This window comes from Hevea brasiliensis, chromosome 9 (genome assembly GCF_030052815.1).
Source record: "Hevea brasiliensis isolate MT/VB/25A 57/8 chromosome 9, ASM3005281v1, whole genome shotgun sequence".
NCBI classification, from domain to species: domain Eukaryota; kingdom Viridiplantae; phylum Streptophyta; class Magnoliopsida; order Malpighiales; family Euphorbiaceae; genus Hevea; species Hevea brasiliensis.
The window spans coordinates 6,870,063-6,892,279 of NC_079501.1; the positions used below are offsets into that span (position 1 = coordinate 6,870,063).

General features: G+C 31.6%; 2 protein-coding genes across 3 annotated transcripts; both read left to right on the forward strand.

The window, feature by feature from the left end:
* Nucleotides 1-7,910: 7,910 nt before the first annotated feature.
* Nucleotides 7,911-14,906, forward strand: LOC110637545 (uncharacterized protein C57A7.06). 2 transcript variants are annotated; one of them, XM_058152630.1, is made up of 12 exons: nt 7,911-8,188; nt 8,305-8,656; nt 9,172-9,361; nt 10,084-10,559; nt 11,726-11,947; nt 12,076-12,396; nt 12,726-13,076; nt 13,159-13,239; nt 13,329-13,412; nt 13,495-13,866; nt 14,234-14,365; nt 14,510-14,906. In XM_058152630.1, the coding sequence occupies exons 2-12, from the start codon at nt 8,318-8,320 to the stop codon at nt 14,660-14,662; spliced, it is 2,721 nt and encodes a 906-aa protein (XP_058008613.1). In that variant the 5' UTR covers nt 7,911-8,188; nt 8,305-8,317; the 3' UTR covers nt 14,663-14,906. The 2 variants fall into 2 exon arrangements, with proteins under 2 accessions (XP_058008613.1, XP_058008614.1); XM_058152631.1 differs by having other exon boundaries at nt 7,925-8,188; nt 8,316-8,656.
* Nucleotides 14,907-18,700: 3,794 nt separating this feature from the next.
* LOC110637550 (blue-light photoreceptor PHR2) lies at nt 18,701-21,481 on the forward strand. The gene is made up of 4 exons (XM_021787725.2): nt 18,701-19,952; nt 20,509-20,729; nt 20,832-20,930; nt 21,159-21,481. The coding sequence occupies exons 1-4, from the start codon at nt 18,975-18,977 to the stop codon at nt 21,238-21,240; spliced, it is 1,380 nt and encodes a 459-aa protein (XP_021643417.2). The 5' UTR covers nt 18,701-18,974; the 3' UTR covers nt 21,241-21,481.
* The last annotated feature ends 736 nt before the right edge of the window (nt 21,482-22,217 follow it).

The following is a 22,217-nucleotide window of genomic DNA, read 5'->3' on the forward strand; positions in this document are numbered from 1 at the left end:
CCCTCATATTTTTCTAATTCTTTCCTAATTAAAATTTGGAATCCTTCATTTTTTTTTTTTATTATTTGTTTCAAATGATGTTAATATTCTGATTTGTGGCAATTTAGCATTAAGGGAAAAAAAAAGGCAAAAACTCTTTTAAACTCTTGAAAAAGAGTTTAATAGTCACTTAAAGCCTTCTCAAATTAAACGAATCTATTAATTATTAACAGTATAAATTAATACAATTTATTTATAAACTTAATTATAAAAGTTTTATAATTAAATTTATTTATTTTGTGGGCTTAAATAATTATTAAATTATTTTTTAAGAACTTATATGTCCATTTTTTTAATTTGAAAACGGAGACTCAACAGTACTAGTATTGATTTTACGTGCAATGCACGTGATCAACATTTATTATATGTATTTGTGATTTAATTTTTTTACATGATTTTTTTTTCATAAAAAAAATTATATTTATTAACTAATAAACTTTAAAATTAACTGAAATTTTCCGTCAAAATATACAAAATTTATAAAAAGGAATCTTATTCAAGTAAAATTTTATATAACGTCTTAATTTTGCTAATAAAAATAAATCAAATGCATTCAAAGATATTACCTCAACTAAAAAAAAAATTAGTGAAAATTAAAAGTCGTTCTTCCTATATTAGAATTCTTATTTAAACAAAAATAATTAACTGGATACTTACATGGTTTACTATTTTTAAACTTAATTTTATAAAAAAATTAAATATTTATATTGTTCATTAGATACTGTATTTACAAATTGAAATACATGAATACATATAGTATTTAAGCAAATTAAAATATTTTTAATAGGATTTATATTTCTCTTAACATATATTGATTATTTAAATTTTAAGTAGATAAAAAAAAAACTTGATAATTATATTTCTTAATAAAAATAGGATTTGAATTTAAGTAGGAAAATAATTTAATCGATCAAATTAAATATTTATTTAAATAATAATTAATTCCTATATTATTTTTTAGTCAATCAAAATAAAGCAAATTTATAATTTAAAGCATCAATTTGTAATTTTAAGGGTACATAATAAATAAATATTAATTTTTTTTTATACAATCATATTGTATTAGTTATTGAGTTAATAATATTTAATACAAGACTCTTATATCAATTTTAATACATAAAAATTATAGGCGGTTAAATTAATTCTAATCAAGTTTAAATTTATAAACCCCATTTGAATACTACTAAATTCATTGTTAGACTTTATTCCAATGCAATAAAAATTTTCGAATTAATAATTTTTTATTCTTATTTTATTTAAGATATGTTAATTTTCAATTAAAATAATGAATATAATATATTTGGTATCCGAAATAAATTTAGACCTAAATTTTTTTTAAATTAACATAAAAATATTTATATTAAAAAAGTCAATCTTACAGTTTTTTATTATTTTTTTTACATACTTATCTTTATTTTAAAATTAATAATTTTTTATTCTTATTTTTCAACCTTATATCAAGAATAAAAAAATAAAAAATAAATAAATCCAAAGAAAATTACTATATCATTTAATTTAGGAAGTGACATTAAGTAATTAAAGTCAGATGAAAATCCTATCTTACTTGAATTATATTGCCAATAAAACTCTTTAACATCTACAACAACAAAATTAAGAACATATAACACTCTTGAAACAAACGTACATTTCTTAATTTCAATTAACAAAATAATCACTTGCTTCAATGGATTCATTAAAAGTTAAATATTTAAAATTTGTTTTATCAATTCAAATTAAAAGAAGATTTTATATAAACAAAAAAACAAAATAGCACTTAAAAAAAAAAAAAAATCCTCCTCTCCAATCGAGTAAAAAAAACAACATAGTATCTAAGTGAAAAAAACAAAATAGTATTTCAAAAAAAAAAAAATCCTATTCTCCTATTGAAAAATCTAAAAACAACATGACTACATAGAACTGCTTAAAATAGTTTTTCACTTACCATCAAACACAATATAGAGGATTAGATGAAATTCACACTTTCTCTCCAATTTTCAATTCCTAAGCATAGACCATTTTAACTCCCATTTCGTAACTTTTTAGTTTCTTTTTATTTTTTGAAACGAGTTAACTACATTAATAAAGAAAATATAAATATACAGAGATAGTTTAGAGCTGTCACAATCTAAATTATAGGTCGGACCGGCACTAGGACTTGGGTCATCATAAGGCCCCTGAAGCCCGTAATAAGCCTAATTAAACTCTAGCCCATGTCAAGCCCTATTTTAAGTGACTAATCAGATAAAGTCTGACCATAAAATTGATCATCTAATAAGAAGCCATTGACTCACCCGACCTGTAATCTCAGTAAAATACATTTGGGGATATCAGCTCACCCATTAATTATCCATAACTCCAAAATAAAATTAATAGGAGCTCAGCTCCCTCAAATATCATAAGTAACCAACCACACAATTATACACACATAAAATTTATAAATTATAATCCCCGAATTAATAAACATTACAATCCAGTCAAATATTATGGTCCCACACATGTGGAGGTTTAGAAGTTATATTTAACAGTGCAAAATGTAAAATTAATAATAAATACATCTGTGATAATGAAAGTAGGTTAGACACAAGTAAAAGCTCTTCTGTAACCTGGAAAAATAGTGAACAGGAGTGAGCGTTCGACTTAGAGAGTAACTATTTATTTTTCTTACAATTTATATAACTATCTAATTTTAATGTATCCTTATAAGTGAAAATGCATCATCTTCATACAAGTCATGTCACAACGAAGATAATCTGGAGCACTCATGCGCTCATGTCATATTCATACTCGCACATACATATATGGGGAGTTAATCCCCCTATCCAGCTCTCTTAATCCAATACCTGTCAGCGAGATCAACTCGAACCGGATTTTTGCTTAATAATCCATATGCGGGGATCAGCGAGATCAACTCAAAACCATACTCACCCCGACTTCTTCAAAAAGGACCGGGTCCCAAGCAAGACTAGCTCAGGCCGATTTGCCCGTCTTACCCATATCAATATACACCACACACACACTCACTCACTCACACATACAGCTCCGGATTATCAAACACAGCAACCAAGTAAATATCATCAAGTATAAAATGCAAAATAGGGCATGCCTAATATTTAACTATATAAATATAAGTATAAGTGATGCATGAGCATGTCGTAAATATAATAATATTAAAATTATAAATAAAATAAATATCTACTCACAACACTTTAAAGGTTACTGCGATGGCTGAGCGGAGAAAGAAGGTTGTCCCAGCTCATCAAAACAATATATCAGAATTTATCAATAAACAACTTGAAACAAAGCTGTAGAGAATCAAAAGATAGCCCTAAGGTTTTACCAAAAATCCAACAGAATTTCTCCTATACCTAGGACCCATCCAACCTACAAAAGGGTTCAAACAACACTTCTAATTCTCAATTTCCCACAATCACAATACATCAATAACATATGGCCCCTCCTGAGCCCTCCAAATCAATCAAAACTCACAAGCTGAAAAAAAATTACAATTTAGTCCTCAGAACCAACTTTTTAGCAAAAATCACTTAAACAATCTTTAAAAATTCTAAAATTTTACCCTGCGATCCTTAGCAATATTACTAAGCTAATCCAAAATGAATTATAATTTTCTAACCTATCACGAATATTTTATAGATTTTTAATCGAAATCAGGCACTAAATAATTAAGAAAAATTAGGTTTGGGTTTACCTATGCCAATTCTTACGCTTGAGACACGTTCGGGACGTCTAAAAATGGTGGGATAGCCTATAATCTCGACCCGGTTCTGAAGTTTTTCTAATAGCTTGTCTGCGCGGCTCGAAATTGTAGATCTAAGCAACTATTGAATTTCCGGGAAGAAAGGATACCTACGCGAAGCCCACAATATTAGGAGTTAGAAAAAAATATTTATGGAATTAATTAAGCTCAAATGAAGCTCGGAAAAACATTGCAAAGTTCGCGGGACCCACCGAAATTTCAGTGTCGAAAAATTTTAAAATTTATATCATCGCGAAGCTCTCGTCGTGTAGAGCACGTCGGTACTCTCGGATTTTCTGTTGGGTTTCCAGTTTGGGAGAAATTTAACCTAAAAATCAAAATAAGCTAAAACTTCCCGGATAAAAATTGGACAATATACTCGATGAAAATTTATGTTTTTGATGTCTATGGAAAGCTATCAACGAGTAGAAGGTATTTAGGATAAGACCCGATCCAATTGGTAGCTGGATCGGCCGAATTTTGGCCGGAAAAGAAGAAGGCACTACGCGAGCGAAGAGGGAAGAAAAGGGTGACTTTTTCGGAGATATGGAGGGCGGCCGGCGACGGGGAAAGGTGGAGGTGGTGCGCCAGCGTGTGGAGAAGGGCTGGGTGGCGGTAGCCGGAGATGGGAAGGAAAGAGGAGAGAGAAATCGCGAGAGACAGGGAGGGAATGCAGGCGCGACGCGGGAAGGAGGAGAAAAAGAGAGGGGACTGGACTGGACCGATCCGACTCGGTCTAGTTCGATTCAGCCGGTTCGATTCGGAATATTTAAAATTAAATTTTTACTATGCCCTGAGATAAAAAACGTAGCCCAAAATTTTCAAAAAAATTTCAAAAAACTTATAAAATTTGTGGAGCCTAAATATATTTTTAGTTTACCATATGGTCTTTAAATTAATTTGAAAAAAATCAACAAAGTTTATTGACTTTGAAAAATCAAACCTGATTTCTAAAATTAGAAAAATTTCAAACAATTTCCCAAATTTTTAATAAAATAAAATATTAATATTTATACATAAATAACTATTTTAAAAATTAGAGGTGTTACAAGAGCATAAGATTTCTTTTTATTATAAATTTTGAGAAAATTTCATGTATTATATATTATAAATGTCCAATTAAATTAAGACTTTTATATATAAATACAAAATTTTATGATATCTAAATTAGTGTTAGAATTTTATTAGTATTATAATAGGATTATTAAAAAATAGTGTACAGCTAACATATTTTTCGAAGAAAAAAAATACTAACTATGTAATTGGCTAGATTTGCATAGACTAAGAATGCTTGTAAATTAAAATACATTTTTTTTTTGTTATAGAAGTTTTATAATTAAAATTTTAATTTTATAATTATAAGTAAAACTCAAATCTAAGTATGAACAGGGATGTGGAAATTCAACTAAATAAGGATATATAAATAGTTATGCTTATTACAAATAATTATAATAAAAAATTTTATGAGATAAATAATTTCATAAATAATTAAATAGCGGTAATATTATAATTATTAAAGGTATCATAAGGGAAATAATTATTAAATGTTACAAATAAGTTAATTGTTTTAAAATATAATTATGCTTATAAACTTAAAATAGAATTCTAATAGAAAAAAGTTTTTTTCCACGATTTAATTAACTTAATTATTTTTTTTTAATTTTTTAATATAATTTTCCAATATTTTTATACTTATTTATTTTTTTTTATTTTTTGATATCATAAAAAATCCTATCTATTTTAAAACTACTTTTAATTTCTTATAGTATAATTAATTTTAAATTACACAATCAATTAAATTTAGTCTTTTATTATTATAATGCTAAATTACTATGATATTTTGAGCAAATCTGTTGTCCCCACTTCCCATGTTTATATATTATGTGGATTATAAATTAAGTATATTTTTTATTTTTCATATATTAATTTCTTATTTTAATTAGTTACTTATAAAATTTTATATTTAATTGATGTTTAGAATGAGTATGATTAATAATTTTAAATTTATATGATCTCGAAAAATAAGAATTTCAAATTTATATAAATATTAAAATTAATTTAAATAATAAAAATATAATTATAATTAATTAAAATAATAAATGGCTTTTTTAGCAAAGGTATGTTCCCCTCCCCACATTTATATACAATATAGATTATGTGAAATATAAGTAAACCTACTTTTTGGGATAATTTAAATCTTAAACTTTAATTAAAAATCTATTGTATCACTATATTTTTATTTGAGTCCATTAAATTTTTTCACATTTAATGTGTATAAGAATTGCATTAATTCAAAATTATGAAAATCAAATTTTCTAAATATTTTTCAAATAAAGCGGATTGCAATTATTCTTATTGTGGTAAAATAATAAATTTGAAATATTAATAAGCACGTGAAAAAGAAAAAAGATTTTTTTAATATCCAAATTATAGAATAAAATTAATTAAGTTTATTAATAAAATGAACTAAAGTCGAAAATTTTATTTTAATCAATAAGAAAAATAGGTCAAAATTACTAAAATTAAAATTATTTAAATAATTTTAATATATATATATATATATATATATATATATATATATATATATATATATATATATATATATTGAAATTAGATATGTTTAATTTAATGTTATTACAATGAAATCATCAATTTTCTATGAGAGATGTCAAAGTAAAGATAATTTCTTATAACTATGATTATTTTTGTATTTATAATCAACTATTTTAATTAAAATTTGTTTTATGAATTTCAATAATTTTTTTAAATATTACTTTGAATTGGTGTATGAATAATTATTGTTATTAAAAATTTATATTGTAATATTATAAAAAAATTATAATATATTTTTGGTATTTGTTAAAGTGAAAATTTAAATTTTTCTTATTTGAGTTACTAAAATATTTTAAATTTTATTTTTCTATTGGTTCGATTAATAATATATAAATTTTGACAAAATAGAATTAAAAGTTTTAGATATAATTTTGAACTATCATTTATAGGTATATAATTTTATTCATTTAGTAGATATTTAATTGGAAGCGTAGAGACTGATTTTAGTATTATTATTATAAAATTTTTATTTTTATTATGTTGATATCTTAAAATTTTATATCGTCATTTTGTTTAATACAAAAAAATTTAAAAACTATTTAATATATTAATAATTTAATATATTTAATAAATATTTTTATTTTTTAAATTATAGATTATATTATATGTGTTATAAATATATTATTGACTAATTTTAAATTAAAAATTAAAACAAAATTTTTGTAAAATAATTTTAAAAAATAAAATTTATAAAAGAAAAAATATAAATTTATATTATCAATATTTATAAAAATATTTTTATTAGTTTAAAAAGTAATAATACTTATAAGATTATAATTATAGAATTACTATATTAAGAAAAAATTATAATATATTTTTAGTATAAATAGAACTATTATTAAGATAATATTAAAATTTTAATTTATATTAATTATAATAATATTAACAAATGAAATGGTTAGTTATGTAGTGACAAATACTTCGTCGTTAAAAGTTATAAGTGACAATGTCATATATGTTAGAATTAACCTCGTAAAAAGGATTTAGTGATAAATTTTCTATAGCTAAAAAATTAACGATGATAATATTTAGAAGCACCAATTTTTAAAATTGTTATCGACATATTTATTTGTCACAAAATAATATTAACAATGAATTTATGTGTATTGGCTAAATATTATTGTCTTCAATATATATTATTAGCAACGAATTATTAATTTGTCGCTATAAATATATTTTTTATATTTTTATAAATAATAAATAAATTAATAATATTTTTTCTTAATTTTAAATTTATATAAATTTTAAAATTAAAAATTTTAAATTTATATAAATTTTAAAATTAATTTAAATAATAAAAATAAAATTATTTTTTATAAAATTATACATGGAGTTAAATATAAATAAGGTTAAAAATTTTTTTATTTATATAAATTTTAAAATTAAAAATTTTAAATTTATATAAATTTTAAAAGCCAATATTAAGCCAACAAGAGCGAGAAATCAAGACGCTCTGTCTGCATAATAACTAAACTACGTCGTTGAACCATCGAAACATAACCAAAACCTAAAAATCTCTCTTATTTCCTCAGTCTCTCAGATCTCTTCTCTCTGAGTCCCGTGTTGAAAGGCAAACCCAATCCCAATCCCAAGGGCTTGCCTACTTCATATCTCGGCTTTGATCTTCTTTACTGCATCCCATCCGCATAAAAACTGTTCATTGCTTTCCTTCATCTCTTAGTTGTCGCTCATCCGCCGCTGCTCCCTGCCTTTGTTGTTGTGCCAAGAAGCAATCCACCAGCTGCTGTTCTATCCAGAATAAAATTTTCCTTCATCTCGCAGGTGAGTGGGTTCACTGCTTTCTGGGTTCCCTGTACCTGCAGGGAATTATGTCGGTGATTTGAGTAAAATATCAGGATTTTTTTTTGTCGGAATTTATTCTTACACCTTACAATCAGTTCTTACACAGCCATGGCAGACAAGAAGAGAAAGGCGAGAGACGACACAAAGCAGAGAACAGGGAAGGCCAACAAAATGACCAAAAGCAAATCATTAATCAACAAGAATAAGAAAGTTGATAAGAGAGAGAATAGGAAGACTGGTCCTCGTTTGCCTGCTGCGCTGCTTAAGGAGCTTGATCGCATAAACCCTAAGGACCAATTCGATGGCGAGGAAGACGAAGATATTGTATTTGATGAGGGGAACGAAGTCTATGAATACGAGGAAGAGGTGCCTGAAGAGGAGTCCAGGAAGAATCGTCGGTACGATCCTGTCGATAATTATGAGTACAAGCTACCCAAGCAATTCAAGGTTTCTTTTCCTTATCCCGCCATATTATTTGTCTGTTTGAAGTATATCGACATTATATAATGCAATGGGCGGTACATCATTTTTCTTGCACACTAATTTGCCAAAGATTTGGACTAGGAAAATGGAAATTTAGCAGTCTTTGCAATTTGTAAAAATTTGTCCGTTAGATTTGTTTTTTCCTTCAGAAGTTTAAGTGAGTTGGATTTGGAAGATGCATTATAAGTTTTAGAACCAGAGTTTTTTTATGTGATGCTGCTGTAATCCACCTGGAAAAGTATTCAATTAAGAATTGGGGGCAGATTAGTGTATACATTTTCAGGGCTGGAAATCATTTATCATTAATATCCATTACTTGTCAGATGGTAAAGTTATATGTTAGTATTAGGAAGTAACTCTAGCTATATTTATATGTTTTGATGTGCTTGTTTGTTACTTGGTAGCATCTACTGATTTGTGGTCTTTCCAATTCATGTCTATAATTCTTAGCAATATCCATAATATGCCATCTCATGCAGGATGAGAATGTGCAATCAGATGATGATGATGATAACAGTGACTATGATGGTGATGTGAACAAGGCTGAGAATATTCATGTTAAAAGGAAAAATTTAGACCAACTTGATGATGATGTTGAAGAGGAAGATGATGAAAGGCATTCAAGGATGTTGCAAGGAATCACTGGAATGCCAATTGAGGCTTTTGAGGGTATAGCTATTTTGTTGCTCAATGTTAACTATGCTGAATCAAATATTTTTATTCATAGAGGCCTGTTTTACTATTTGTTGGAAACCCTAAAATGTAAGCAGGCAATTTGAAATTTATTGAGACTATCACCTAATTTGAGAGTCGGTCATTTTCGCACTCATAATTAGCTGTCATTCTAAGTTACAGTTGTGTGAATGAGTGTGCACTTGTTTTTGGGTATATCTTTTTATATCAACAAACTTGACCATGCTGATAAAAGAATTTGATATTAGCCTACATGAAACTGAACTATGTCCATGGCTCCATGCACCTTCTTATATCTTTTGAATATTTTTAAAACTTTAAAATAAAGTCTGAAGACATCAATGCTTTTCGAGTGGAAAGCACTTGTACTCCTACAACAGCTTAAAACTTTATTTGGTGGTAGGTCCTTTTTTTTTTTTAATGAGTATCACCTTTGGCATGTGGTTTTACTGGATGATTTGTAGTTCACAACAATCAACTTGCTAGTAGAAAATGAATGAAGACACAAAATACTTTCTTATAGTTTCAGTTCAAGCCAAGTCAAAGTCTCTATCCCTTTATGCTTATTCTACTTAAAGTAGACAAATGGAAAAGGTGTAAACATGTCCAAGTGAATATGTTGTAGAAATTTTATATCAAGTTTTTTAGTATATGTTGTAATATTATGACTCACCTCAAATACATAATAATATTGTTAGGCAAGAAGAAGAAGAAGGTTGTCATATCTGAGGCATATCCCGAGTCTGAATATAATCCAAGTCGTGATGTTTTAGATGGTGATGGCCACATTACTATTGAAGATCTTTTAGGAAGTCTTCAGGGGAAATCAGTTTTTAGCGAACTTCGGAAGAGAACACATCAGATGGAGAGGAAGTCTGCTCCTCTGCAAGGTCCACTTCCGAAGGGAGTTAGAGACAAGTTGGAGAGAAAGGCAGCTTATGAGCACTCAAAGAAAGATATTACAAAGTGGGAGCCCTTAATTAAAAGGAATAGAGAGGCTCCTACTATTATTTTTGACAGAGATATAGATCTTGGTTTTTCTACTGTGGGAGCAATAGCTTCTGAATTTGAACCTAGAACAGAGTTTGAGAAGAAGATGGCTTCATTAGTTTATGATGACAAGGTTATGGAAGCTCACAAAGAAGATGGGGCTAGACTTCTTGAATTAAATAAGGTATGGAGGCTGCAGGTGTTCCTTGGTTCACTAAGTTCATTGCTTTTGTTGTTTATAGTCACCTATGCCTCTTGTTTGCACTCTGATTATTAGCTCTTTCTTTTCCCCCTTCTCTTTTATTGCTACATTATTACTACTTGTGAGTTTCTTTTTTAAGTTTTTTAATCAAGTCATAACTTTCCTCTAAGCTACTACATATTAAGAATATGGTTAAAAAAATTATGTATTACATGATTATTTTGCTTCCTTTTCTAAAAGAATGTTTGGATGCCCATATATAAGTTTTGCAGTACTAAAAAGAAAAAGTTGACTGGTTCATGTATTGAAATCTTTTATCACACATCAGAATGATCACTAGAATAGTAGAATTCCTTGTGATTGTGTCTACTTATAAAAGACGTTAGTAATGTGCATATGTGATACATCTTGTTGAATAATTTTTCTTGTTTTGCAATGAAATTTTCAAACCCAGCCAGACATCATAAAATATATTACGAGTATTATTTGGAAATCTGTGAGTTAGTACCTGTAAATACGCATTTGTGCTGTGTGATTCTCAGGGAACTGAAGGTCCCTGCATGCCAACAGTAAGATGGTAACATTTGGTAATTTACAGTAGATTTTGAAATGCTGTTAAAATAAATCCGAAGCACTGCTGAACCATAAATTGCTGAAGGGAAACATTTAGTTCGTATGAAAAATCAAACTGTTATTAGTAAAAGAGATGAGGTGATTCACTGATAAATTTGCTGATTTTAGTGCTTATCGGACTAGCGGCAGATTTCTCATCTTGGAGTCTTCTTTGAATTGTAAAGTTGAATGTCTTAGGGGGCTTGAAAGTTTTTGGTCACTTGGTGTCACCTGCTGCTTCTAAGCCTCTCTGCATACTCAATTAAGGGTGTTTCCCAGAATTGAGTGCAGCATTGCGTACCTTTTGCTGGGGCATCACGTAGGCATAATATTAGTCCATTATCATTCAAGTCCAATGAATATCAACAAGATTTTTGAAAACCCTGATTTTCTGCAAACTAAACTGATTTTACTTTGTTAAGTTTTACTGAACTTGTTGTCATAGCATTGGTGTGTGTCACGTGTCTGCAACTGCACCCTATTTGTGGCATCTGGCTTAATAATTTGTGGTTTCTTGTGTTAATGATTCATGGCAGATATCTGCTGAAGATATTAGAGACAAGTGGAATAATATTGCTAAAATGCGTAGCCTTCTTTTCCGTCATGAAGTGAAGATGAAACGCATAAAAAAAATAAAATCCAAAGTTTATCACCGCATGTTGAAGAAAGATAGATCGAAAGCATCATCTCAAGAAATGCTTATGGATCCAGAAGCAGCCAAGGAACAAGCAATGAAGCAAGAGTTCAAACGGGCAGAGGTGATTAATAATTTACGCTATATTTTACCAAAAAATGCATTCTAAAGATTAATGGTCTTTCGCTCTTTCCAATAGTAAAATTTAGAGGAACTAGAAAATTTATTCTTAATTTGTTATATTTGATGTAGGAACGCATGACTTTGAAGCATAAAAACCGTTCAAAGTGGGCAAGACGCATTTTAGAGCGTGGTTTAAATGTTCAAGACGAAGGTACTAGAGCAGCTGTAGCTGAACAACTACACCAGCATGCTCTTTTGACTAGGAAAATGAACTCTATGAAAGACAGTAGCAGCGATGAAAGCTGTGATGAGGAAGTTGATGAAATTTCTGCTGATTCTGACCATGATGGGGCATCTAAGATGTTGGCAAAAGCAAAAGAAAAGACACTTAAAATATTAGAAGAGGATGATGAAGTGCCAAATTCAGGAGTGCTTTCTTTACCTTTCATGGTAATGTTGAGTTTTTCTGCTTCATTCCTTGTAAATTATGTGTATGTGCATCTTTTATGTGTTCTTCAATTTCTTTTTCCTGCTCCAGTGGGTTTTGTGTGTGTGTGTGTGTGTGTGTGTGTGTGCGTGCGTGCGCGCGCGCGCGTGTGTGTGAATGTTTGGGTGCCCCAGGTGAGGGTGGAGGAAGGGGAGGTGGAGTTCACAAAAATAAAAAAAAAATATAATATGCTCTTCCTGTCCTTATCATTTGCTTTTAATTCTTAGGTTTTTTTTTTTAGTCTGGGCATAAAGTTTGCTGCTATTTTGTCTTCTTGGTTTGCTTGGCATAGGTACGGGGATTGAAAAAAAGGAAGGAAGAAGCTGCAGAAGAAGCTAAGCTTGCTCTAAAAGAGTATGAATCGTCATTGAAGCAGCTGGAAGATACAGATGTGGCAGAAAATACCCAAGTAGGCAATGTGAGTGGTAGAAGAGTGTTTGGTGCATCTAAAACACAGGTTACAGAACCAAATAATAAGATAAAATCAGACAATAATTACAGTAGTAGTGATAGTGAAGATGAATTCAGAGACAAAGAAGATTATTCTGGCTTGGGCAGAACTAATGTTGTGCAGAAGGATGTTAATGTTAATTCTGTTTTGCTTAGTGAGGATTCTGGGACTCGACGGGATTCTGAGTTTAAGGTAATGAGGTTTCTGGATTGTTTCGGGCATTCTTGGAGTCTTTTTACTTCATTTCGAAAACTAACATGTTTCTGGTTCACAGAGTTTTGACGATATTGTTGAAGACGCAGGTCCCAAGACAACCTATGAAGTTGCTATTTTTGCATCAGACACCTGGAGAAAGGTTAAAATTTACCTTCATCTTACATATTAATAAATTTCATATTGACGGAAGAAATGGGTGTATTCATACTGACTCTATTTAATTAGCAGATGAAAAGCCAAAATGAAGTGGGCACCAATATCGGAAGGTCTCCAAAGGTTGTTGAACCTGTTATGCAAAATCAAGATGCAGGGGTATGACCTTTTCTTGTATCCCTCTTTTGTTGTGATGGGCGTTTCCTTACATTTATGTCCTCTTATCTTGGGAACTCTGCAGGAAGTAGGTGAGGAAAGTGATACAGATGGTGAAGGGCAAATGGTGGATGGGATTTTATCTTCAGGCCCTAAAAGGTCTTATGAACTCCCTTCTCAAGAAGAGCTTATACGTGAGGCTTTTGCTGGGGATGATGTAGAAGAAGAATTTACAAAGAGTAAGGAGGAAATTTTGAATGAGGAAAATCCTGAGCCAGAAAAGCCTGTCTTACTTCCTGGTTGGGGCCAGTGGACTCATGTACAGAAGAAGAAAGGATTGCCTTCTTGGATGGTGGAAGAGCATGAAATTGCCAAGAGGAAAAGGGAGGAGGCTCTTAAGAAAAGAAAGGATGCACATCTTAAACACGTTATTATCTCAGAGAAGTTAGACAAAAAGGTAAGCAACCTAAAATTTATGTTTCACTCAGCAAGGCTACTGTATTTTTTATTGAATTTAGATTTCTAATTAGTTTAAAAGAAAATCTAATGTAAAAACAAAATAAATATGAAGATTGTATCTGAAATTATAAAGGCATGTTTGGGAAAAGATTACTACTGTGGAATGATGTTGAAGATCAAAGATTGGTTTGTTCTTCTCATGTCAAAGTAAATGAGATTGATTACCGTTTGAGAAACCACTCAGCAAATTGCTTGCATTGAAGTATTGTAGTAATTGCTGATTTTTTTTTGTCGTGCATTAGATCAAAATATTTTGCTATTTCTGGTAGTTAATGAATTGGTTCATTTCTACTTGGATGTTGCAGGCAGAAAAATTGCATGCCAAAACATTGCCATACCCTTTTACGTCCAAGGAGGTTTTTGAACATAGCATACGTATGCCTATTGGGCCTGATTTCAATCCTGCAACAGCAGTTGGGGCTCTTAATCGGCCTGAAGTGAGTGACTTGTTGCAAATTTGCACCCAATACAAATTCGTTCTTTATAGAATTTATTCTAGGAGAATATTATGGGACTGAACAACAGCCTATGTGCAACACTTTTGCTGCTTAATATTCTTAACTTGAATGCACTCTGCGCAGGTGGTGAAAAAACCGGGTTTGATTATTAAGCCAGTCAAATTTGAAGATGTGGATCCTCATGAAAGAGAGGAGCACAAAAGGAGTGGACAAAAGCAGAAGCCAAGGGTAAATAGGAGCAGACATAGAGTAAAGCCTGTGGTGGCGAAATCATGAGAAGGCGAAGATAACTGATGGTAGGTTTAATTTGTACCAATTCATTGCTATAAAAATTTTTTCCCTCGAGTAATGAGAAAGTTCCCAGTTTTATAATTTTTAGGAAGCATAATTTTGTTATTTAAGTTAAATATTAAGTCCAAGCCAAAAGGTAGTTTTAAGAAATCTCCAGTGATCAGGAAACAATAGAGCACCAGCACTGTAATGGCGATCAGAAAATAGAGTAATTATTATTATTATTATTATTTAATTGTTTTGTCGTAAATTTTTTATTTACAACTTGATTATTAAAATTTTAAAATGGAGTTAATAATACGTGTCAATATTAGAAACTTTTTCATGTTTTGTGAAGGGAAAAGCGTCTCCATTCTGTTCACTACGTACCATTCTCAGTGAATTTCTTATGCATTTTAATTTATAACATTTCGTTTCGTTAAATATATTAATATAATTTTTTAAAATAGCAAAATTGAGTCCTAAATGATAAAATTTAAATAGTAATTTTCTTTTATATATTTTCATAAAAGAAAAGTGGAGTTTGTTATGCTAGCTTGGAACGAAGGCGCAATGAATGAAATGAGGGAATACAGATAATTTATGTGTATTACTTTAGTTTTAAATTAGTATTTAAAATAAATTGGTGGCAGTCCAGCGCCAGCAAGCCGGCAAAAATCAAACAAGGAGCAAGTCGTTTGTTTTCTTGACAAGTGAAAATAGTCTACGCTTACGCTCAACAGTCAGTTTTGATTGAAAAAACTAGTCTTTAACGAGTCCAAGAGGAGGAAAAAATGTTGCACGAGCTCTTACTGGCACTGTTAGGCTGCACGGGAGATTTCATAAGCAATTGTAGCCTCGTGGTTTCCTAAAAGGTTCCTTTTGCTAATTCTGGCAGGCAACTGCTATGCAAGAGTGGTGCTGAACGTTGTTTGACCTTCTCCAACACTAACTGTGTTAAATCAACATTAGCAATGAATTATTCATGAAGTCCAAATCAGCTCAATGATTCTCACAAGGTTACTGCCATGTGAGAACTGTTTCTGTCATTGGAGTTGAAAATAAATATTTACAACTGTTTGGGAGCAGATTCTGAAACAGTTATCCCCTTGGACTATTAGGTGAGACAATTGGCTCGACTGGGGGGTGCATGTTTCCTCAGCTAAACTTGATGATTCTCTAGCATACATTCTATTGTCGGGAAAGTTGGCTGGTTGCGCCTGTGGGTCTGTGTTCTCGGTTTGCCTCTTGTTGACTGACCAGTGACTATCCCTTGAAAGTGAGGTAGTTGAATTCACAATTGCTTGTTCTCTGTTCTCGCCTCGTTAGACTTAGACTGATGAAGCGTGAGGGAATGGATGATGATATAGTCCAGTCTGACATCCGTTCTCTAATGGATCGGACTCACTAGATTCGAACCTGGCCCAAAGTAAATCGAATCTCGCCACAAACCATCTTAAATAAAATATATTTAAAATTTTATTTTATTTTTAAAATTTTTTAATATGTGATATTTATTTATTTTTTTAATAATATAATTAATTTTTTATTATTTTAAATAAATATTATTTAAATAATTTTTTAATTTTAGATATAAAAAAGTTATAGTATAATTTTTTGTTATAAAAATGTCAATGTTTTCTGTTTAGAAAACAAACTTTTTGTTATAAAAAAAAAAAAAACGATGGAAAACCTAATGAAATCTCGGAGTCGTTATCTTGTACATATTTTACGGATAAAGATTCATCAAGAAAGCTGAATTGATGTCGTCTGAGAACTGAAGCAAGGGTTTGACTATGAAATCGCCGAGCAGTTCTTGGAACATGGCGAAGGACGGCATCGTGATGATGTAGACAAAAGAGAACGAGAAGGATGATGGTGGAGATGGAAATTTTTTACTCAAGATAGCTCTGCTAGACTTGAAAGCAAAAAGAACTCAACAAAGGACCCAAAAAAAAATATATAAAAAAAGCCACGGTCGCCCAATTCTGCTCTATTCTCATCCAAGCCAGCCAACGTTATGGAGTCAACGTTGCAGCACAACACACTGCCCCTACTCTTGCCTGGCCTTCTCTATGAAATTTTATGTTCGTTTCCCAAACAACTGCTAGAAGGGGGATTTCTCACCTCGACTAATTATTTCTTGAGATCTCACCCCTCAGAAAAAGCAGAATTTCCAGTTCAAGGCATCTGAGTCGCGTTATCGTCCTGACTCAGTGAGGAATAATCGAGGAGGCGCCTACTTAGCCACGTGCAAAACTTAAAATTATTTTTGAAATTTTAGGTAAATTTTAAAAATAAAAAAAAAATTAATAAATATGAACAGGAAACTTTATTTTTAATTTTTTTTAGAAAATTTTTTAAAAAACTACTTCAATTCTCTACAATTAAGTAGGCTTTAAAGGTTTTGAAGAGAAAATTTTTCAAAATCATTTATTTTGGTGGTTGAAATTAAAAATTTTTTAAAGTTTTCCAAAATTTCAAAAACTTTATTTTAAAAAATTAACTATAAATTTTAAATTATTTTTGAAAATCTTAAAAACTTTAAAAAATTTTCATTGTTTTTAAAAATTCATTAATAAATTTGAAAAAAAAGGTAAAAACTATAATGGGTCCATCAATTATGTTAACAATATTTCTATTATCTTTTCTTTATTTGATAATTAGAGTTTTTTTAAACAGAACTTTAAAAAATCCTGCAATTCTGTTTAGAGATTGTAGATCCCTTGAGTTTGCAATTAGCATGAGCTGAAGGGAAACTGAATTCATGAAAGGAATCACAAGCTTTCATTTTGTCAGTGTATGGCAGATGTTGACTTCTTGAAAAGATGCCAAGCCCAACAGACCATTTCAGAAAGGAAACATAATTCTTGCAAGATTCAGTCAGCTGCAGGGTCCAAGCCCCTTAAAAAATTATAGATGAAAGTTGAGTTTTAGGGTACCAAAAAGCTTTTTGTAAAAAAAGAAATTGTTAAAAAATAATTAAAAAAAAAATAAAAGGTGAATTGTTTGGATACAAGAAAAATGAGTGATTCTTGATTATACTTGAATGTATACATTTATTTAATTAAAAAATAATATATCACTAAAATAGTGTGGGTCTACTTTAAAATATACTAAATCCATTATAAAATAATTTTTTTTTATATTTTTTCTTGACTAAATATATAAAATAATTTATAGCAAAATGAATTTAGGTTTCTCAAGTAAGAAATTTTAAGAGATCCATGGTTTTAATTTTTAAAACTATTTTATGGGCTTGTCAAATAGAAATTGCTTATTGGCACAAATCAAGGAAACATTTATTTATTTATTTATTTTGGGTCTACAAGTTGAATTAAGAATTTGGAAACCTGAAGTTCAAAGGTGAGAGTTTAATTCTGTTGTTATTTCTATTTAATTTGAAAAATTGCTCATCTGCCTTTCTTTTTTATTTTTTTAGATCATACTAAAATTTCAGCTTAGAAATAATTGCTAGTTAGTTAGTTATGGCATTTTTTTTTCTTTTAAGCATTTGTTCAGTTCAAGCAAAGCCAATGGCCAAATGTTCAACGATGGAGATTAAATTTCATACTGTTAGTTAGAATCAGTGGTCCTCCAATGAAAAGGATAAAAAAAGGAATAATTATTAAAGAATTAACTTTTATTTTTTTTAGAATGTAAAAATTAAAAAAATTAGGGATGGAATATATTACTTTGCTAAATATTAATGAATTTTTGAAGAGATGAAGTGAGAAATTGGATTATGTTTATCTGAATTTAAATTTATTTTTGCAACCTTATTAATATTATTTTTTAACATAAAATAAACACTATTTTTGACAGTAGCTATATTGAGATTAAAGATTAAAATATAATAAAATGATAAAATTATGATATATTATCAATTTTTGAATGGTTGCTAAAATCACTGTAAGACAAATTATAGTTTAATAATTATATATTAAATTAGATATTAGAAAAATATTTTGCCATGGTTCCTACCTAACCAGGTGCATAATCTCCTAAATACCCCTACAGAGGGAGCAAAGATTGAGGTTATGGAAAGAGGGGGATTTGAGGTTGAAAGTTAGTGGAAGAAGATTTTAGGTTAGGTGCGGATAGTTGTTGAGAGAGGAAAGCCTATTACACAAACGACACACTGAGTCGGCTTCTAAATCCCCACCATAACCCTTCCCTTCCTAAAAATAAAAAGGTCACAATCTCTCTCTCTCGCACGCACAACAGGCTTCTCCAGAGAGCAAAGCCAAGCCAACCAAAAACTACGCACACGCACACCCGCTCCAGCATCCCCAATTCAATCTCCTCCAAGACCCAGATGGATTCCAGTCTCCAAACCCCACAATCCCGAGAATCCTCCACAGAAGAACAGAATCAACAACAACAGCTTCCCATTGTTCTTTCCCAATCCATTTCGCTTCCATTTGCCACTGCCTCTCTCTCTTTTTCTCTATCCACAATTCTCCCTACCCACTTTTTCAACCAGCCCAAAATCTCTTCTCTGTTCTCCCGCACGCCAGCCAAGGCCAAAATCCCCACTCAGGCCTCCTCTCTCTCGCACCTCTCTCTCTCCTCCTCTACCATCTCCCTTCCTAAACTCTCCTTCAAGTCTACCATCTCCGCCAACCCTCTTCAGAACGCTCTCTCTCTGGGCCCACGCCGCCCCGCAGACCCCTCCAATGCCGCCGGAATTCGTCGAGCCTCCATTGTTTGGTTCCGCAACGACTTACGTGTCCATGACAATGAGTGCCTCAACTCTGCCAACGGTGAGTCCATGTCTGTTCTGCCCGTTTACTGCTTCGACCCCAGAGAATATGGCAAGTCCTCTTCTGGGTTCGACAGGACTGGGCCTTATCGTGCCACCTTCATAATTGAATCGGTTGCTGACCTTCGCAAGAACCTTCAGGCTAGAGGGTCCGATCTTGTGGTCAGAGTTGGGAAGCCGGAAACTGTATTGGTTGAGCTGGCCAAGGCCATTGGGGCTGATGCTGTTTATGCACACAGAGAGGTGTCACGTGATGAGGTTAGGGCCGAGGAGAAGATTGAGGCGGCCATGAAAGATGAGGGAGTCGAGGTGAAATACTTCTGGGGAAGCACTCTGTATCACGTGGATGATGTGCCTTTCAAGTTGGAAGATATGCCATCGAATTATAGTGGATTCAAGGAGAAAGTACAGGGAGTGGAGCTTAGGAAGACCATTGCTGCATTGGATCAGTTGAAGGGGATGCCATCAAGAGGAGATGTGGAGCCTGGCGAAATCCCATCCTTGTTGGATTTGGGTCTCAACCCAACCCAGGTTAGTGCTTGGATTGCTATATTGAAGATGTTGTGGTTATGTTGCACTATGTTGGTGGTTTGATTTTTGTTCAGAATGTTGCAATTATATGAATGTTATTTTCTTGTTGGGGAAATTTGAGTAGAAATGAAGGGTTGGTTACAGGGTAACATCAAAGTTAAAATAGAAAAGGTAAACATTTTTATGCAAACATATTTGACGTTCTTATTGATAGATGGATAGCGGCTGTTATGCGTAATTCATAGGAATGTAACATTTTAGTAAATTAATATAGCCTCATATTGTTTAAATCCTGAAATTTGAGTTGATAACAGTATTGGCTTCATTGTTGGCCTGACTATAAACTCTCATTTCCCAAAGTAGATACTCCGAATAATATTACAACCCAAGTATTTTACTAGGCATTCTTCATGTGAGCTCCATGCGGTACTGCAGTTTCTGAAACAAATTGCTCAAGCGAAAGAAAATATTGGTGGTATTAAAAAATATATATTAGTGGAGCTTTTCGTTAGTACTTCAAATGCAGTAACAATGCTATCCATTAATGTTGATACAGGAAAGAAAGCCAGTTGCTAATGGTTTTATGATGGGTGGGGAGACTGAAGCACTACAAAAGCTTAAAACAATCGCAGCAGAGTGCCAAGCGCAACCACCCAAAGGAGGCAGCCATGACAGCATATATGGTGCAAACTTCTCCTGCAAAATTTCTCCATGGCTAACCATGGGATGCATCTCTCCCCGTTCCATGTTTGATGAGCTAAAGAAAACTGCTACCAGGTGTGGCTTGAATTAATTTTTGCCTTTTCCCTTACTTTTTCAAACCATGCTATTACATCTTTATATGGTGTGTGTTCCTGATTACAATAATTTGATGGATAGAACTATTTCTGCTGCGTCAAACCGTAATGATGGTGGTAGCTCTCAAGAGACTGGAATGAACTGGTTGATGTTTGAGTTGATGTGGAGGGATTTTTTCAGGTAGCTAGCTAATCCATACCATGGTTCTCCTGAAAGTATAACTCCATGTTTCCTTGACAAATCTGTTTTCGTTATAATTGTTGCTTGAAGGTGATGAAAAACTAAGGTTAGGTTTCACTAAAGGATTCTGATTCTCGTAGTAGAATTGAAAGCGGTGTTGTCCAACTATGTCATTTTAATTTCTGTTATAATCCTATAGTAAATATCTGATGTCATTGATCTTTGCAGATTTATCACCGGGAAGTACAGTTCTCCAAAGAAACAGCTGGAAGCAGCTCCAGCCACAGCTTGTACGGGTGCCCTTGCATAGGTGACGATCTATTTTGGCTAGCGAAAGGAAGTTTTTTTTTTTTTACATTAATTGTGTTCTATAATCAGTCTCAACAGTGTAGCAGTTAGATGTCGTAATAGTGTTGATTAAAGGGAGTTCTCCTGTCAAGCTTTCATTCCTCCCTGTCAAATAAGTTTGTTGAATTTGGACACTGCGTTATTTTAGAAACCTTTTCAATTTTTGCTCCCTCTTGTGAATAACAGATCCCCGCTTTTGCATTTATCTGTTGTCACATCTTTATATGTTTGATGAATATAGCTGAAATTAAGCATTTGTGTTGCTTCTATTTGTCTGCGGAGCAAATTTGTTTTGCAAAGTGAATACACTGTTTAGGGATGAATATGGGATTGATTTTCTTGACAGTAGGGAATTTGATTACTCAGACACTCCCTAGCTTTCCTTTTCACTCTTTCTTCTCGTGCTCTATTCTCAATAATTAATTTTGTTATGGGACAGCTATATAGTAAGGCTTGCATGGAATAAAACATTAAGAAAAAGAAATGGAATGGGAAAAAGTTCATCAATTGGGGAAAGTAATGAGATGGTCAGTGTCTGTACAGGTTCAACGAACAGCAATTTCATTGTGCTGTCTCATCATAGTCTAAATATCCTTCGAGAACAATCAAAACCCCAAAAAATTATTAAGAATTCTTGGCGGGCAGTATTCTGCTGACAGATTTGGTCATGGCTCTTGCATATGCATGCAACATTAGCATCATCTTGTGCTTTTGTCCTTAGCTTGCAAATGAATTGAGATTTCCCGACTTCACCTAGCGGTTTCTTCCTCGCGCAGTTACACTGAAAAACGGGTTCCAATATTTTGGGCCCTTGGGCGTTGAAACAGATCTTCCAATGATTCAAATCTCGGTGTCCCCGTCCTGTGTCCTCCTAACTGAGAAGTTCATTCCTCAAAGTGCTTTGATCAGTTGTCTAGAGAAACGCTCGCTTCAAAAATA

What these genes read in the sequence shown, in the direction of transcription:
- LOC110637550 (XM_021787725.2), top strand. Translation starts at nt 18,975, where the DNA reads ATGGATTCCAGTCTCCAAACCCCACAATCCCGAGAATCCTCCACAGAA. An exon ending in TGGGTCTCAACCCAACCCAG is followed by an intron (nt 19,953 to 20,508) that starts GTTAGTGCTTGG and finishes ATGTTGATACAG; the next exon opens with GAAAGAAAGCCAGTTGCTAA. An exon ending in ATGTGGAGGGATTTTTTCAG is followed by an intron (nt 20,931 to 21,158) that starts GTAGCTAGCTAA and finishes TGATCTTTGCAG; the next exon opens with ATTTATCACCGGGAAGTACA.
- LOC110637545 (XM_058152630.1), top strand. Translation starts at nt 8,318, where the DNA reads ATGGCAGACAAGAAGAGAAAGGCGAGAGACGACACAAAGCAGAGAACA. An exon ending in GACTTCTTGAATTAAATAAG is followed by an intron (nt 10,560 to 11,725) that starts GTATGGAGGCTG and finishes GATTCATGGCAG; the next exon opens with ATATCTGCTGAAGATATTAG. An exon ending in TGCTTTCTTTACCTTTCATG is followed by an intron (nt 12,397 to 12,725) that starts GTAATGTTGAGT and finishes TGCTTGGCATAG; the next exon opens with GTACGGGGATTGAAAAAAAG.